This window comes from Podarcis raffonei, chromosome 9 (assembly GCF_027172205.1).
Source record: "Podarcis raffonei isolate rPodRaf1 chromosome 9, rPodRaf1.pri, whole genome shotgun sequence".
Taxonomy (NCBI): domain Eukaryota; kingdom Metazoa; phylum Chordata; class Lepidosauria; order Squamata; family Lacertidae; genus Podarcis; species Podarcis raffonei.
Window position 1 is genome coordinate 41,806,076 of NC_070610.1, and position 18,855 is coordinate 41,824,930.

The window sequence follows — 18,855 nt, forward strand, 5'->3', positions numbered from 1 at the left end:
TAATCATGATTCAAACAAAAGATTAATAGTTTCTAACAAAGTAATCTGTTATACTTTTCTATACCACTATTAAATGCTCTGTTAACCCTTGAACCAAGCCTAAACATTGCGAGGGTGTGTGCACATGATTGCTCCCTTTCAGCAACAAGCTGTCAAAATTTCATGAAACTACTGCATAGTCCATACTATGGTAGCCTTGCCAGTTTTCAAATGTCCAACATTTTAAATGTCTGATTTTCAAATGCAGCAAATATAATCACATTTTATGTGATTAACACACCCACGTTATTTAAAAAACCTCACCTATCTTAACTTTAAATAAGAGCATGAAAATACAATGTCTTTTCAGAGCAATTTTAAAAATTATGCTGCAGTTAACACATACACAATTAATCAGTCAATCAAAAGGATGGATCGCTTCCCACAGAGAAGGTAGCAGGACTAGAATTATGAGATCATTTTATTTTTTATGAAGATAAGTCACCAGACATGGGGAACGGGCCAAGTAACAGGACTGGCAGATCCTTCCCTGCGTAAGATTTTTACAACTTGCAATGCTTTGAGAAGCTAAAGGAAGAAGCACTCTCCTCTTTGATTTCTATGGCCTGTAGGATTCTAATTCTGCCCATGGATAATAGTGGGGGAGGAGACTAAGCAAATGGACTCAGTCACAGAAGACCAGTGGAGCAAGAAATGGGGACACTGAAATCCCTCTCTTGCCATTATTGCACTTCTAAACAAATATACACACCATTTTAGGCAACCCTCCCGAAAGATGTCTGTGAAATTCCCATTTGCTCAGGTGCCATGTTCTAGCATAGAACATGCAAACCCCCAACTGCTACTGTTAGTACCTCAATATGGAATTTACAAAGAGGAGCAAAGTCTTGTCTTCAGATACTGTTTTCATTGGTTTTGGAGCAGTTTGTCATATTCACCTACTGTAAAAGAAAATGAAGGCTTTCAAGCACAGAGCCACTATTAACACAAAGCCAACTTCAGCACTGGAGGAACAATTACTCTTACTAGCACAAACTGAAATGCAGCTGTAATGCAGCAATTCATCATGTTTGGACCCGTTCTAATGAGTCTCATTACTCACAAAAGAAAATGTTCTTAAGCTATTGGACAGCAGCTGCAACAGGTTCTAGTGTATCTGTCCCAAGTAACATCCTCTACGCTACTACCAGGGAGCAAAACATTTCTGCCATCCTTCAAAAGTGCAATGTTAGGACAAGTCAACATACATCATAAATAAACAGCTAGTGTTTTACAATACCACAAAGCTTTCCTTGAACCAAAATAACATTTTAAGCTAAAAAGAGAAAAACACAGCTTATAAAGGCAGGCTATTTTTTTCAATTTTGTTTAAAAAAAATAGTACTTAAAAAATAGATAGTAACAACTCCCAGATGAAGGTAACCTTATAACACTACTCAAACAATAACTGGAGTATTTGTGTTCAGCTTATCAATAAAAGTGTACAAATATGGTCTACCAAAAAAGGCTACGGTTTGCATAGAAACATTTCATTGTGTGCAAATATTACTAAAATTTAAGGCTTGAGTGTTTAGTTTAGGTAGAGATCTAGCATTTTCAAAGAATGCTGAGAAATGGCCAGGGGGGGTGGAGGGAATTCCATACAGTCTGCACTCAACATCCATTTACTCATTTCATTTAAACTTCAAAGGAATCAACAGCTGAGAGCGTCAGACTTGTCCACAGTGTAAGGCAATATGGTATGTATTCAGCACAGCACCTGCTTCTAGCAAGTCGCAGGCTTATATTTGTTGAATCCATTTGGATTCACAACTCCAGCCACTCACAATGCAGAGAGTAGGGAAGGAATTGTGAACCTCCCCCGGCAAATAGATACCTAAAATGTTATTTGCATAAAAGGCTTATCAGATTTGACATGCTCATCCTGGTAAGCGCACGCTTACGAAGCAACCAACTTTCCTAGATAGGGGGGGGAAAACCCCACAAAAGCAAATCACCTTTCAGCTGGTTACACAATTGTGCCTTTTTAACCAAAAGTGTCTATAGCAGAGTTTAAAAGAAGGGATCTTGAGGTAAGGAAGTTCAAGGGTGGGAATATGGTAAAATAAGAAATCATTCCATTAATACATCAAGTGTCTATGCTGCACAGTAGGAAATAAGGCCCAACATAAAGGTGTAACAGTTTCTCCCAATCAAGTATTACCAGGAACATAAAGTAGAATTTTCCTTTATAAGTAGCTCTCTGTGGTTTTTTTAAATTAAAACATCCTTTTTTAAAAAAAAAAGTCTTAAAACTAATAAAAATTCTCAAAGTCACCAAATACTTTGTAACAGAGTATGGAGTGTTCCTGTGCAAGAGCAGCCAACTCCTTGAGAAACTCTGGGAAGAGGGCAGCTGCCAGGATGGCATTCCGGATGTGCAGGGGGGCGCTGGGAAGAGCCGTTCCTTTCTTTGCCTTGCTTCCAAAGAAAGGTTGCAGGATGACCTGGGAAGCCTCAGAAACGTTTCTGCCTTTCCCCAAAGCATGGTTGTGCTGTGCATTGTCTGAAAAGGAGAAAGAGAAAAATAAATTTATTTTTGGTACAAAAGTGATTAAGACAATTGCAACCCAAGTTTAGTACATGGAACTCTAGCCCAGAATCAGTTTTAAATAATTCCTATAGCACTTTCAAAATCTGCCAGGTGCTTTACAATTCTCATTTTCTTTCACCCACACAACCACCCTAGGAAGTTCAGTTGTAAGTATTCTCTTTCCACCAATAGAAAACCAGGACTGGTAGTCTCTGAATTCTGGCTTTACCGCGTCACAGTGTTCTGTTGTGCCAGAAGCGGTTTAGTCAGGCTGGCCACATGATCCGGAATAATAATAATAATAATAGTAGTAGTAGTTTCCCCAGCCACCCTGGGCAGCTTCCAACTGAATATTAAAAACAATACAGCATCAAATATTAAAAACCTCCCTAAACAGGGAGTCTTTCAGTTGTCTTTTAAAAGTAAAATAGTTGCTTATTGCCTTGACATCTGCTGGGAGGGCGTTCCACAGGGCAGGCGCCACTACTGAGAAGGCCCTCTGCCTGGTTCCCTGTAACCTCACTTCTCGCAGCAAGGGAACTGCCAGAAGGCCCTCGGCGCTGGACCTCAGTGTCCGGGCTGAACAATGGGGGTGGAGACGCTCCTTCAGGTATACAGGACCAAGGCCCAGAAAGCTGTCTGCGGACAAGCAGCGGCTTCCTCGGCCTGAAGCAAGATGAGCGCCACACCTCATAGTCAGCCTTGACTCGACTTAACTGTCCAGGGATCCTTTACCTTTACACCTTACGATATAGCTTTCTAGTCTCCAGTAAGTACATTTCCTACATGCACGTTTTCTGTATGCTCTAATCTTAAATGAAATCGTCATTAAGACTGAACATAAATCCGCTGGTATTCAAAATGTAAGGTGATGCCAAAAAAATTCCCCGTATACATATACAAACCACATTTACCTTACAGCTCGAAGAAAAGTGTTCATTTTATTGGTAAAATTGGATCTGAGCATTCCGCCATAACCCAGGCACCATTCAAATAGTCTTGCATATACCATTACCACAGGCCATTTCTACCTTATATTCCCTAATTGACATAATGATACAAGTTGATGGACAACTGGCTGCAGGCACTGCAATTTGATTGCTGACATTATGAGCTTGACTAAGCGCCAAACTTGCAGCTATCCAGGCATTTGTTTATTCTATAAGCCTTAATATGGCTGTGCATGGGGGGGCGGGGGGGGCAGCACAGGCAGTGACTGTAGCCTGTGTTCAGATTTATGAAAAAAATGTGAACATCTTTGCAAATGATCAATCCAGTTTTAATAATAAAGGTGTTGGGGTGCGTGTGTGTGAGAGAGAGAGAGAGGAGAGATGAAGAACTAAATAATATGAACCAAACTATAATAATATTCACTGAATATTGGGACGTTCACACAGCATGAATAAGTGTTTTGGATAGATGAAGTCACGTTAAGAATACGATAGGAAAAGATCTCATAGTGAGCCCTAAAGGGAAGACCTAAAACAGGAGCCAGGATCCAAAGAAACATAAATATAATTCTATGTCCTCGAGGGAGTTTGAGGCTTGTTTTCCCCCTCTAAAAGCATTCCTCATGCCCCCATGAAGTCTCATTTTGAAACCTAGGCCTGATTCAGATGCAGTTTATGATTTAACCTAGGAGTCAGCCATAATGGAAGCCATAGGCAGGAACCTAAGCAATTGTTGATCCCAGTCATTGGATGTTGGGTTTCAAACCCAAAATCCATAGCTCAAGCTACAGTGCCTCACAACAGCAAGCTTTTCTGTAGTAGTTATCTGAAACAGCTTCCCAAATCCTATGACCTCTACTAAGCATCTTATTTACTGCACACACCCATGATAGGATAATAATACATTAAGAAGCAGGCAATGATCTTGCAAGCTCCATAGTATATTAGAAGATGTCAGTATGTCAATTATAAATGGAGCTACATTAAGATGAACCCTCAAAGGGAGGGGGAGGAGACATTGGCCTCTGCTGCTTCTCACAGCACTACTGAAATGCTTCAAATGAAATCAAGCAGAAAGGCAAGGATTTTACTTCCCAAAATAAGTGACTTCTTTACACATACTACTGGTAAGCAATTAGTCACTATGGTTACTGTGCTCATCAGATTCTGCACATTTCCCCATTACCCCCTGAACATAGCTTCTAATGAAAATTTATACCCACAAGAACAGTGCTCTGATACAGTGATTCTAGCAAGATAAGAACCAGGGCTGGGGGGGAAGGGGCAGGAATTTAATTATGAAAGCAGAACACAGACCAACTTCAGTCTATGGAACATCCACATTACTTCCAGATGATTCAGGAAACAGAGGTATATTGTCTCTGAAGACAGAGGTTCCATTTAGGCATGGCTGCCAAACCTATTATCTATGCATTGGTCTAAAAGCAATCTACCACCACATCTGTTGGTGGTCATTATACCACATCAGCTTGTGATGGTCACTGCATGCTGTGTGAAGTAGTGCTTTGATTTGTTTATCATCAACCTATAACCAAGCAGACATCATCAGTGAGGTATAGGGAGAGGAGAGATACCCTTTCCCCACATTTTTCGTAGTTTTGTAAACCTGTGACTTGCTTCTTCTTGGTCATCTTTCATCTCAATTAAAAAAACCTCCAACACAAGGACATTCTTTATAGAGAGCTCTTCAAACACTGCTTGGGATGTCACCATCCTGATTAATTTGGGGTAGGCAAGAAACTGTGACTGTCATCATCACCTCTGACTATGCATCTTTGTGAATAAGTAAAATTGCACCAGTTCCAACAATCCTTGAGGAGCCTCTGCTGTTTACTTCCCTTCACTTTGAGAACTTTCTGTTGATTCCTACCCTTTGCTTAACAATCCATAAACAGATATCGCTTCTTATCCCATAACTGCTGGCTGCTGCTCTGCAGTACTTTTGCAAGGGACCTCACCGTCCCTATTTGAATAGTTTGCTGACCCCCTCAAACAAATAAGCAAAGGCTTTTCTTTCAATCAGCATGGCTTGTTTCCAGACTTTGTCTTGCTTAGTACAGACCCCCTGAAGCCTATGGGTTTATGTTAGTTAGGAAAATCTGATATCTCTGTGGCAACAGCTCTACCTTGACAGGTGACATCCAAATCCTAGTACGACAAATAGAGCTACTCATTCAGCACACTAATAACTGGGTGACAAGGAACTCAAAGTCCCAAATTTAAGAAGCAGTTTGGAGATTTGGTACAAGAGCTGTTTAAAGGAAGTGACCTCTAGTGCACATGGATAGTTTTATCTCCCAAGTTTTCTTTTAAACAGCTTTTGTGCAAAAAAAAAAAAATCTCCAAGACTGCATGGTTGTAAGTAGGCAACCTGGGAATTCTCTGCAAGAAGGTCTGGAGAGAGAATAACAGAAAATGTGCATACCTTTCTCAGTCACAGGTAATACACTTTACTAAGCATGACCTTGCTTGTGCTTCGGTCCCAGTAATAAAAGTTGACTGGCTAACGCATGAGAACTGGTGGTAATATATTCAGGAGGCAGCTGCAGATGGGGAAGCTGTTCCGCATGATAAGACCAAACAACTCCTCCCCTCACCCCCAGGGAGTTATGGAAGGACTTATTTTTAACATGGTCAACTCCACTTGAGAGAGCACATTCATGAAATGTTGGACATGCTCATCTCTCACGACAATGCATAAACTGCAGAGGTTTCCCCCCCCACTAGGATTCCTAAATGAATGTTTGCAACCACACTCCCCATCACATGGTCATTCTAAAAATAAAACAACTCACACACATATTACCAGTTACCCCTTCTGCTAGTCCTGAAAAGAAGAAAACATGGTTACTCCCTTCAGGAGTTAGAAGTTATAGTGAAAAGCAGCCATGCCCTTGCAGAGATATTTTAAGGGAGTGGGGTCCGTTGTCATAAAGATAACTGGGTCAACCTGGGCAAGTTACCTATCTCAACCTACCCTACCTTGGTGCCTTGTAATGAGGATAAACCAAGACAACCATGTACATTGCCCATGGCTGCTTGGAGGAGGAGGAGATGAGGAAGGGGAAGAGAACACATCTCAAATGTACAGCGCAGGCTTTCTGTGCAGGAGATTCCGAGTGTAATCAATGGCATCACCAGTTAAAAGAATAAGATAGCAGGTGATGGGGAATACATCTGCCCCAGATCCTGGGGAGCTGCTGCCAGTCAGACTAGACAATACTAAGCTATATATGCAACTAAGTCTGCCCTAATATATATAAGGTCAATTCTTCTGTTCCTGTAAACTTAACAGGGTATCTAGATTTTGCTCTTGCAGACAAGGCAAGATTGTTGCTTCTCCCTGTTTCTACAAGATAGCAGCCACAGCCTGTATGTCCTTTAACCAGGTCTCTCATTATAGGATAGTTCTGCAGACACCTTTGATACTGTTCCATAGATCTTCCTGAAAGGCTCAGCGCAGGCACCCCAGGGCCCAGTGTGGAGTGACCCATACACCCAGTGGTGCGACCACATAGTGAAGCAAACACTCAAAATATTCCAACCTTCTGTATCTAAAGGAAGGGTGGGTGGGATGTTTCACATTGTATTTAATCCCAACATATTAAGACTACCACATAGTTAAAGCAAACCCAAAACATGCTTTCATAGGAACATAAACATAGTGAACATCTTACTAATTTGAGATCTTGTTAAAAATAAGTAATAGATAGTAATACATGTTTTTTAAAAAATAATTTTATGCTTTTAAGAATAGTAGTTACTTGCCTTTAGTCAATGACTCCAGAGGAATATCTGACATGTCCACCCGTAAAAGCAGGTATTGCTGGGCTTCTATGAGTAGTCCAGGGAAGTCCTTTTCAATGGAAGCAAACTGCTCAATTTTGTTTTTCACAGATGCCAGCACCTGCCAAAACAATAGCAGCAATAAATCTTTATATTGTCATTTGAGTTGTGTCCCAAATCATCTGTTTACTGTGTCCCTTGCTCTCAAAATCACATTAAGGGCAGCTGTGGTGCCAAGCTCTACCCAACAGCATTATTAACGCATCAACTTTAAGGCACCATTCAGTGGCAACTAAAGAAAAAGATCAGGGTAAAGTATTTTGCAATTCTTCTTTGTTTTTAAAGGAAGGGGTGGCACAGGGCGTCTTATTCTACTGAAGTGTGATTAGAAACAATGGAAATTCACAAGGGAGATCTCTAGATTTCTCATTGCAGCCTTGTGGAGTGAGGCCCAATTAGAGTTAAGCTGCAAATAAAGGTAAAGGGACCCCTGACCATTAGGTCCAGTCGCAGACGACTCTGGGGTTGTGACGCTCATCTCACTTTATTGGCCGAGGGAGCCGGCGTACTGCTTCCGGGTCATGTGGCCAGCAGGACCAAGCCACTTCTCGCAAACCAGAGCAGCGCACGGAAACACCATTTACCTTCCCGCCCAAGCAGTACCTATTTATCTACTTGCACTTTGACCTGCTTTCGAACTGCTAGGTGGGCAGGAGCTGAGACCGAGTAACGGGAGCTCACCCTGTCAAGGGGGTTCGAACCGCCGACCTTCTGATCAGCAAGTCCTAGGCTCTGTGGTTTAACCCACAGCACCACTCGCGTCCCTAAGCTGCAAATATGCAGGGCTATAAAGTGTAGAACAAACTGACGCTAAAACCCAACCACATTTGCTTGCATTCATTCCTTATTCTCTTTTCCTCTTAGAAGGACGACTATAAACCCCTTGGAGCAAGGACCTGGCTGTTGCTTATGTCATTCTGTCATTCTAGCATTCATGCATAATGATGTTACTATATACCGAGAATGTTTAACAAAAATTATATCTTCAACCATATTAGGACTTCTGTCAAACAATCATGAAGTACCTGGTACAATGACCGCACACTAGGCTGGAACACCATGTTGGTGTTGAGCAGAAAGGAACGAAGGAGGGGCTGTGGGTAACTGGCCAGATGAGTGACAATACCAATGAGCAGCAAGTTGACATGCAAGGAGTTCTCCAACATGTTTTCCAGCTTTGAGAGCACCACACTGATAAATGGACCTGCAGATTTAAAAACACACATACACAAGCGATTAATTGCTAAAAGAACATAAGACTGAAGAAAGGAAAGGTGCTGTAATGTTAAGAAGCATTGTTTTCCAGCAATGGTAAGCTCACTTTGTGCTGGTTGTAGTGCTACCAGGGCTGAATGTAGTGGAGTCCAAGGGCAGGATGTAGTGGAGTCCAACAATGAGCCATCTGCTTGCATCAGACTTCCACAGAAATAAGCCAAGCTCCTTCTCCCAAAAATACTTAAGAAGTATCACTTATTTTCCCTGTCAATTAGTCCCCTGCTTAAAATCCTCTCCTTCCCACCCATTCAGCCTTCTTCATTTGCTCCCATTCCACTTACTGGGCTGACTGGCAGCAGGCCTCTCGCTCCAGCAAGCCACAGAGGACTCTCTTCTCTTCTCCAGCAGCTGCCCCCTGGGGGTGGCAGTTTCTACAGGGCTAACACAATGTCAGGTAGCCCTACATTTCCCACGGGCTACTTTGGCCTAGCCTGACACCCTTTGGAGAAAGGAGAGACTTCCCTCCTCCTTTCTTCTCTCTCCCTGCAGCTTGACATGACCTGCCAAGAGGGAGAGGGTCAGGAAGGGGATTCTGCCGTTTTCAACCCAGCACAATGGGCACTTCCTGTCTCCTCTACCTGCTCCCTGCTGTGGAAACAAGGGAATTTTGACTTGGAGATCAGCCACACATAGCAATGCTATGAGGGGCTGCACTAATGCAAGGCTGCACTGCTCTAAACATAGAACTCCCCCACCCCTCGCTCGGGAGGACACAACTACCACCAGCACCCAGCCCAGGAATTGCACAATGGCATTCTTACACATATCCTTTTCCTAAGCTTAGGAGGGAGTACAGACAGTGACAGCCTCGTGCTATTTTAGCATGGTCTTGGAGCTCTGGCATTTCACAGTGTCTACTTCATAGAGGCTTGACCAATTAATTGATATAAAAGGGTTTGAAATGGCAAGCAGGGCACAGCTGGACATCGCTGCCCCACTTGCCATGCCTAAGATGCCACTATGCAGCATAGCATTAGAATCAGGTTTCTCAGCCTTCCTACACAGCAGTTAAAATCCAGGAAGTCCATCAGAGAGGACTGTGACCTTTTAACCTCTGCTGCGCCAAGAAAAGTTTGCGTTGCCAAGGAAGGGTATTAAAAACTCAACACCTTTTGTTTAGCATAGCCATGTTGCTATATGCACAGTGCACAGGAATCATAGAACTGTAGAGTTGGAAGGGACACTGAGAATCATCTAGTCCAACCTCCTGCAAAGTAGAAATATGCAGCTGTTCCATACGGGGTTTTGAACCTACAACCTTGGCATTATCAGCACCACGCTCTAACCAACTGAGCTATTCTGTGAAAGGCTGTGACTCAGAGGGCGAGCACATGCATAAGGTCCCATGTTCAATCCCTGGCGTCTCCTGTTAGAGCTGGGAGAGACTAGCAGTAGGATTGCTTGCAACCACTGCAAGTTCTCCCATGCAATCTTGCAAATGTTAATAATTATGGACCTGTCCTATGAGCTTCTTCTTATTTAATCCCCTTGTCCTACTGGAACAATCATTTTCAGATGCTGATGATTAGTGCTGACATGATCCAAGAGCAAAAGCTGTGCGAGAGATTAAGAGATACTGAATGGTAAACTATTCTGGAAATACATAAACGGCTTTAGTTGCAAAAGGGTTCTTGCTGCACGATGAGTTGCTTCCAGAGACTTAACCATGGTACATATAAATGGCCCTGTCATCACTAAGCTAGCTTCAAGCATCTTGTTAGATGAAGAATCTCAGGTGACAAGTGGAGGTTTACAAGCTTTGCAAGAGGAGTATCACGGACTAATTAGATCAAAATTAATGATGTTATACAAAACTCACCGTGCAGGCGGACATAAAACTAATTGGGGTCCTATTCATAATAAAAGTTTTATTTGCCACATTACATTCCCATTACTAAAATACTGATTGTGTCCTTGTCGGTGGATGAATGAGTTGGGATTTGAATCGCAATAAATTATTAGAAGGAGCGCATGCTATTTTTTTCTCAACGAACACAAAACATTAGTACCACATACAAAGATCAGTTCATTGTCCACCTTGAGTTCTGAACAAAAGAAATCCTCTTATTCCTTGACACAGAATCTATGTTTCAGTGCTACAATCCTATGGGAAAGGAGGAATTAACAGAATTCTTTATGCTGGCTGTGTTTCGATGATAAAATTGTGGTTTAATAAACCAGAATATGGACAAGCTCTCGGCATTTACATGCAGCTCCTTCCTTTACATAAACGGGAAAACAAGCCAGGAGGCCCAAGGCTTACTGCAGCTCATCCTAGTAATGTTAAAATACGGTTTACTGTTACATGCCAGCTGGGCAACTGAGAAGGAAGATGCCACTCAAAGAGCTGAAGATGTATTAATACTGCAGTAATGTAAAATGTTAACTTTTCTTAATTTGACTGACCCATGTGGGTTTTGGAATATCAAAGTTACCACCAACTGCTACTGTTCAAAAGCCACAAAGCTCCTGGTCTTTTAGCAACACAAACCCAACTATTTATGAAGTTTTTTTCGCTAAGCTGATTATTTTTCACAGTGGCCAGACAGCTGCACCAGTGGAAAGGAAATTATTTCCAGACCAGAATAATAAATCTGATAGCAATATGCTTATTCAATTGCATTACTCAGTTTAATTGATCGATGGAGTTATGTGACATCTAGCCATATTTAACATTCTCTTCGTCCCCACCCTTTCCCTGAAAAGCATTATCTGGACAATTTCTCAGTTATGTTGTATTGCCTAGATCCTTATGGGAACAGAAAAGTGCTGAAAAAATACCATTTTAAATTAGTAAGTAACAATAAATGGAAGTTTGCTTTAGTTATTTGCTTTTGTCATTATGAGCACATTATTTGAAATTTCCCAGCCATTTTACCACCATCATCCCCCCCCAATAGGGTGAATATTCATATCATGTCATTCAGAGGAGCTGAGATAATTCAGAACAGATTGTGTTCCAAGAGCTACCAAAGTTAAATAAGTAACAGTGTTTTTAAGCCCAAATACAATGTGTCCTGCTAACATCATTACAATAAAATCCTTTTAGGGAAGTGTGCTATTGAAAACAGGATGAATTCAATTCAGCAGTGCTGAGCGTTTCACAATTGGTAGGGAGCAAAATGTCTCAATGTGCAGGTAAAATGGGGCAGATGCACAGAATGGCAGCAGAGCTGCCATCTAGTGATCAGAAGTGACTAAGACATTTGCAACTTCAATTTTACAGTGAATAAACAAGGTGGTGGTGTTTTGTCTTACTAGAAATAATTGTTGTTTAGTCATTTAGTCGTGTCCGACTCTTCGTGACCCCATGGACGAGAGCATGCCAGGCACTCCTGTCTTCCACTGCCCCCCGCAGCTTGGTCAAACTCATGTTCATAGCTTCGAGGACACTGTCCAACCATCTCGTCCTCTGTCGTCCCCTAGACAGAGGACGAGATGGACTAGAAATAATAGCTATTGTCAAATCTTTTTGTGGCAATTGCTCTTTAGCAGTGCCTGCTGTAATAGTTCGATTATCCCTTTTCCTAAACTATGTAGGGATATTTTCTAGAATTATGCTGCTATAGACTCTCCTCCCTGGAAGAGAGGGGAGTGGTTGTGGGCGGGAGCCCAAGCACCGCCCCTAGCAGGGGGCGTTAGCCCCCTGCCTCCACCTCTCCTGGCTGGCGCCCACGCCCCTCGGCAGGCACCCAACCAGGTGCCTCCGAGGGGGCGTGCTCAGCAGCCTTTTGCTGCAGCGCCAGCCTCTCCCCGGCCTCATTCTTCGCCGTCGTCTCGTCGTGAGTCATTAGCCAATACCTTTTCACTGCTGTAATCAATAAAGTTGTGGCCTTTCCTTGCCCATTAACCTTATATCACGTGTCCTTGTGTATTCATTTCACATTGCGGGGGTCGGGTCCTCGAACCACAACAGAGAATTTCTGTACAGGATATATTGAGAAGTGTATTGGTCTACTTCGATTTCATTGGTATGAAATCCAAGCCAAGAATATATCGACACTTAATATTCAATGTCAACATAACCAATAAGTCTCTTATTCACATAGCCCTCTCCCCCACCAAGAACATTATTGTTTAAAAGAGTTTTAAGTGACTTGTTTAGAAAATTTCACCTGTAAATGGGATGCTCTGGGTCCTTGCTGGATTGCCAGACCATACATCTTTTGGTCCAAAAGGTGAAGGCATACTTTCTGCTGATGGTGTGTCGGCTGAAAAATTTTCAAAGTCTTCTTCCTCTTCCACAGGAGAGATTGGTTCAGGAATAAGCAATTTAAGTTCTACCAACTCTGTAGGGGTAGAATCCAACTCTTTAATGATGTTATCACACTGGGAAATAAAATCCTCACTTTCGGGGCTCAGCAAGCTCGTGTTAGCATTGTGGTCTTCTTCTAGGCAAGACAGCTTTAGTTCCAAGTCTGGCTGCGGGGTTTCAGCAACGCTGTCATGGATTTGTTTGACTGTTGCGTGCTGGGTCAAGTTTGAATTTTTCATATTGTGTTCCTCCAAACTGGAGTCTGTCTGGGGACTTTTAAGGGGACCATTGGCAGGGAGCGACTGCTGATCATCTGTGCTTCGAGATTCTGACATTGAAGCTTCCTCCTTTACGCTGTCTGCTTCCTGAGCATCCTTTTCAGCACATAACCTATAAACCATGACATCATCCTGAAAGTCTGATTCTTCTATATATGACCCTTTGATCAGCATGATTGCATTTTTCTTCATTTCTTGAATATGCTTTGGTGGCGCTGCAGGTGGTTGTGGGTCTACATTTCCTAAAGCATTATCATGCTGTGGAGAGCCCAAATCAGATCCAGGAGAGATCCCCGTATCATAGCTATCATCCCATTCCAGCTCCAGCTGCAACTTTTCTCCCAAAGGAGTTATCTGAGAGGAACTTGTATTACTAGGTGTTCTGTGCTGAAATCGGAAAATGGGCTGGTCTAGGTTTTTACCATCCTCGTCAGCTAGGGTTTGGATAAAGGTACGTGGATCAGGGCTTTCACCATCATATGGAGCAGACCAAACCTGGCAGTCTTTCATACAGTGGAGTATGAGGGATTGAGCATCCCAAAGGTACTGCAGGTAACTGATATCAACAGTCTTCCCATATTCCACAATACATGTGGAGTCTGCAGTACCTCTGCTGCTGGACTCTTCAGTTGTACCTGGAATGGAATGGCAGGGAGTCACAGTTAGGATGTCGAACAGCAACACAAACATGTGTAGAAAGATCCTATGAATATGTTTGTAACTTATACCTTGGTTACACAGCTATCATAGTTACGTGGCACATGAGTAAATAGCACTATTCCACAAGCAGGCAAATTTACAGAGAGAGATGTGGCTATTTAGATTAGACCAAAGGAAGAAGATTTGCCAGTTTCCCTAGACTAGATAGTCCCTATTTTATGCAGACTAGTTCAATGGTCCTTAAAACTTGGAAATAAGCTCCTGAACAGCAAGATGCTATCAGTTAACAAGCTGCAACAGCGCACAAGAGTGATTTATGCAACTGCTGCAAACTCACATCCTGTCTTTGGCAAGTGGGGCAAAAGGAAAGACCTCTCCCCCTTAATTTTAACAAAACTCTCCAAAGCAAATTAATGTTGATATATGTTGCTCCTAGAGGCTGCCAGATTCCACAAGATGCAGTAGAGAGAAAACTGCCCTGTCCTGTCCGTAATGGCACACCGATTTGTGCTTCTCAATGGTCCAAGAAACAAGATCACTTACCAAGCCTCTTCTAAATCAGTTCACCATAGCTGGTTGAATGAACTCTACTGAACGCTACTACTGAACTCCTATTTCAGATCTTGCTCTTATTATAAGCTCAAGGGAAAATCCTCCTGCAGTGATCCAGCTGAAGTTTAAATGACTCAAGGAAGCTCCATGTATTACAAATCAAACAGGCAGTACTGAGCAACAAAATAGCAAACTGATTGAATTTTTTTTAGAGAACAGACAAACAAATGTGGAGAAAGCCTGAATTTGGCAAAATGTAATACGTTTCTCTATGGTGTGGAATGTCCTTTATTTTTATGGATGACTCTTAAAACATTTAGCACAACAGTTTGCCTTGCAACAAAAGGTTCAATGAATTCCCCCCCCCACACACACACGATAAAAAGGTGTGTTTTTTCATTGGTATTGCAATACTTCCTCGATCTGACTGAATTGTCAGCCATAAACACAGAAACAATGAAGTGTTAAAGATCATGTCACTGGTCACCGGAAAGGCAATTTCCACCAAATTTCCAGTAAATTTGTTCAACTGACCTATGACCAAGATGTCCTAAGATATTTATGATGCTCTTGTAGACAAAATACAAAAGTTTGGGGCAATCGACTCAAGTTTTATTAGGTTGCATAGTTGACATTTCTTTTCAATGGGGAATGGTTTTACTTTTGATGGATTTGAAAGAAGGGGCAATGCTCCCCTTTACTTAGATTTTATTTCCTATCAAGTGTGTTATAATACATATTTAGCTGAGTTTACTGTTACAACCACCTCCGAGAGGCAGGTTAGGTTGAGAAACAACTGCTTGAACAAAGGTACCTAGAGAGGTATGTAGTTGAGCATGGGTGTGAAACTCTGGTTTCCCATGTGCAAACATGGGATAGGGAGGAAATTTGCTCAGTTTCCATTTTAACACACACTAACTCACTAAAAATGGAGCTATGCTTCAAAAGTTGAAATTCTCCAAATTTTGCAAGGCAGCTCTGAAACCAAATATTGGCTACAAAAAACATTTATTTTTGGAGTGTGTGCACAATAATGCTTGTATTAGTAAAAATAATGACAATGCGTTGAGAAAATTGCTTGCGTAAATGCATATATTACAAGAAATGCACACAAATGTGTATTTATTTTCATGAGGAATTCTTTTCGACTTGCTAAACTGAGGCAGAAATAAGACAAACTGAATTCAAGGCTGGAAAAAAATGAGAAATTGAAATCAACAGCCATCTATTCCTAGTGTGAACCCAGTAGTAATGCGGACCACTTGCTGATACAGTGGTACCTTGGTTTAAGAACAGACCTGTTTATGAACAATTCGGTTTATGAACTCCACAAAACTGGAAGAAGTGTCCTGGTTTGCAAACTTTACCTCAGTCTAAGAACGAAATCCGAACGGTGGAAGGGCATTGGCAGCGGGAGGCCTCATTAGGGAAAGCGCGCATCGGTTTAAGAACGGTTTCAGTTTAAGAACAGACTTCCTGAACGGATTAAGTTCATAAACCTAGGTACCACTGTACTTGCACCTCTTTTCCTGTTCTCTCAAGAATATTAAAAGCCACCACATGGCAAAACAACTGTTTACATAAGGTAGGAAGAAAAGACAAGGATTCCCTTCCCCCACCCACAGTCTTATGGTAGACATTGGAGATATCTCCTTGATTACAGTATGTTCTTGTATACTATTTGCATGGTGTGTCAATGTAAATTACTTTCATTCACAGTATCCTGAATGCTCTTATGGGTGAATAGCGCAAATACAGTCAAGATGTCCATAGCAGTTCTTGTTGTTTATACACTGTAAATAAAAGAAAACCCTTTGAAAAAGGAAGCCTTTCAGAAGTAAAGAGTTTTCCATATTTTTGCAAACAGTCTGCATATTCATGCACACACACATTTATTCCTGAAACTTCCTCCTCCTGATTCTAACTAGCGGTAAGGAAAATCCACACCTAATAGTGTATGGTGTGTGTAATCAGAAACTTAGCACCCTACACACAGGTAGTAGTAGTAAATAATCAGCTCTTCAATCCAAATGCTGACAAGAGTAAAGAGGTTTTCACAAAATCTCATGAGACTGGTGTAAGAGAGAAGGAAGCATTTGCCTGGAACACAGAAATCCTGCACTAAAGTCCTCACACTGCTTTAAGTGCATAGCGTGGGTGTGATGCAGGGTGTGTGTGTGTGTGTGTGTGTTCTTTCGTTAGTCCAGTAGAATATGAATCTAGCCAAATGTTACACATGGGAGAAATTAAGAAACTTAATGATAATCATGAACTCAATGCCACTGAATATGCCACGAGGAACGAAAGAGGAAAAACAGCCTGATGCCAACTTGTCCATTCAGAAAACAGGTGAAATATTTACCTGCCCTGTGTATGTTTTTCCTCCACAGGATATAATCTTTTTCTTGTTTTTCAAAAGTCAGAGTAATCCCACTAGAGCAGCAGACTGGAGTCAAGGCAAGCAATCTAGCAGCAGATACAGAATACCAATCTCGTTCCCTCACAGCCCATCTTTGGCTGAACATGATGTGATTACAGGGTATCAAGTACCTAGGAACAGAGGGTTTCATTAATTAAGTGCCATGACATAGCTCCTATAAAAAAGTTATTCTCCAGCCCTCATTTATTCCTTAAAGCTAAATCACATAGATGAGCCAAATTTTCACAGGATGGTGAAGGAACCAAACTAGTTCACCATCGTCATAGGAATACTAGCAATTGGTATAACACTACCCAACAACCAGGTACTCAAGCTGCCGACCTTACAGGGATGTATCTGACTGGTAAGTTGTTGTGAAAGTGTAGTGCCAAGCCAGCTAACTCTTATTAGGCTTCCTCAAAACTATTTTGCAAAAAATGACCATATTCTTCATAATGCACTCACAAATCCTAAGAAGTACTGACCCTTTTCAGAAACAAGACACATCATTCTGTATGCAGAAGAGCCTCTGTCAATTTAGTCTGAATGAATGCAAATTCCTTCACTCAGTCTGCTAAATTTGTGGAAAGTCTACTTTCATTCTTCTAAGTGGTTTGTGATTTTTAAAAAATTCTCGTTTTTCATTTTCTCGGCACTAGACATCTAGGATTGACAGTGAGCTTTCTGTACATCCTAAAACAGAAGTGTGTGATCTTCACCCACAACAGTGTAACACATACATCTCCACCTACTCACACCATGCACAGCATGGGTAAAACAAGAGGTATGAAGCAATCACAGGATACTAATCATCAGGGAGGAAATAGCAGGGCAACATCAGGAGAAAGAGTGTTTGATTCTACCTTAAAACTAGCTGTAACATCACATCTTCACAATGCAAGCTGATAAGTGTTCTGAACAATGCCAGGGACACCACACAGAGCTAAAAAAGAAAAAGATAAGCAGAGTCAAAATCTGTAATTCTCCATGCTTTCCTATGCAAAAACATTATTTTGCATTAAAGCAGCTCACAACCTAATTTTTGCATTTTTGAGAGATGAGAGGTATTTTTTAGTTCACCTGGATAACATCGTCTGACAAATTTATTTAGCATGCCCCAATAAAGCCAGATGTAAGCATAGATATATACTGTAATCCTTTAAGTAATGTGGTAAGGGAGAGAAGATTCCAATTAGTCAAATATGAATTTTTAAAGAGAACTGAAATGTGATTAACCCCAAACCCACAAATACTTACATAAGTATTCTTTTCTCTTTCTTAGACAGAATTATTATACAATCATCATACAAAGGGTCAAATTCTGTTGGAATGGTATCATGTCATATGTCTGGAACACTCTGAAAGAGCTTGAGGCCTTTTAAGAAAAATGGTTCTGTTCCTCAACAAATGCAGAGAAACTCAGGTACCAGTCAGGTACCATCTATATTTTTTCATCAAAAACGGCTTCCTAAAAATGGAAAAGGTTAATGGTTTTATGCACACCTTGCATAGAAGCATTAACACTCATGTCATGTTACCAAATACCTTTTACCTGTAGTTTACTAGAGGATAAGGAATAAATACAGTGGTACCTCTGGTTACGAACTTTATTCCAGAGATCTGTTCTTAACCTGAATCCGTTCTTAACCTGAGGTACCCACTTTAGCTAATGGGGCCTCCTGCTGCCGGCGTGCGATTTCTGTTCTCATCCTGGGGCAAAGTTCTTAACCCGAGGTGCTACTTCCAGGTTAGCGGAGTCTGTAACCTGAAGTGTTTGTAACCCGAGGTACCACTTTATTGGGAAAGATCTATTGTGAGAGCCACTGTATTTCACTGAAGGTAGTGTTAGCTGCATCTGAAAATTGAATACTGGGGACTTGGGAGTCTATTTAGATGTTTAGGATAATTCAGTGCACATGATGCATTCCTTGATTAACATCAACATTTCAAAATCACCCCAGTTGCTGAAAGCTTATGGTAGGGACAAAGTTGCTTGCATTCTGTGGTGCTATACTCAAATGGATGGC

General features: G+C 41.5%; 1 protein-coding gene across 3 annotated transcripts in view; it reads right to left on the minus strand.

Annotated features, from left to right (window-relative positions):
• Positions 1 to 442: 442 nt before the first annotated feature.
• The window catches only part of FHIP1A (FHF complex subunit HOOK interacting protein 1A), a 120,057-nt gene continuing 101,644 nt past the window's right edge, over positions 443 to 18,855 (minus strand). For all 3 annotated transcript variants that reach the window (XM_053403134.1, XM_053403132.1, XM_053403133.1), the window contains exons 7-12: positions 17,692 to 17,771; positions 16,772 to 16,959; positions 12,780 to 13,832; positions 8,415 to 8,593; positions 7,312 to 7,450; positions 443 to 2,545 (exon numbers count right to left, since the gene is read on the minus strand). In XM_053403134.1, coding sequence (XP_053259109.1) covers positions 2,295 to 2,545; positions 7,312 to 7,450; positions 8,415 to 8,593; positions 12,780 to 13,832; positions 16,772 to 16,959; positions 17,692 to 17,771 — 1,890 coding nt within the window. In that variant the 3' untranslated portion in view covers positions 443 to 2,294. The remainder of the gene's footprint in view (positions 2,546 to 7,311; positions 7,451 to 8,414; positions 8,594 to 12,779; positions 13,833 to 16,771; positions 16,960 to 17,691; positions 17,772 to 18,855) is intronic.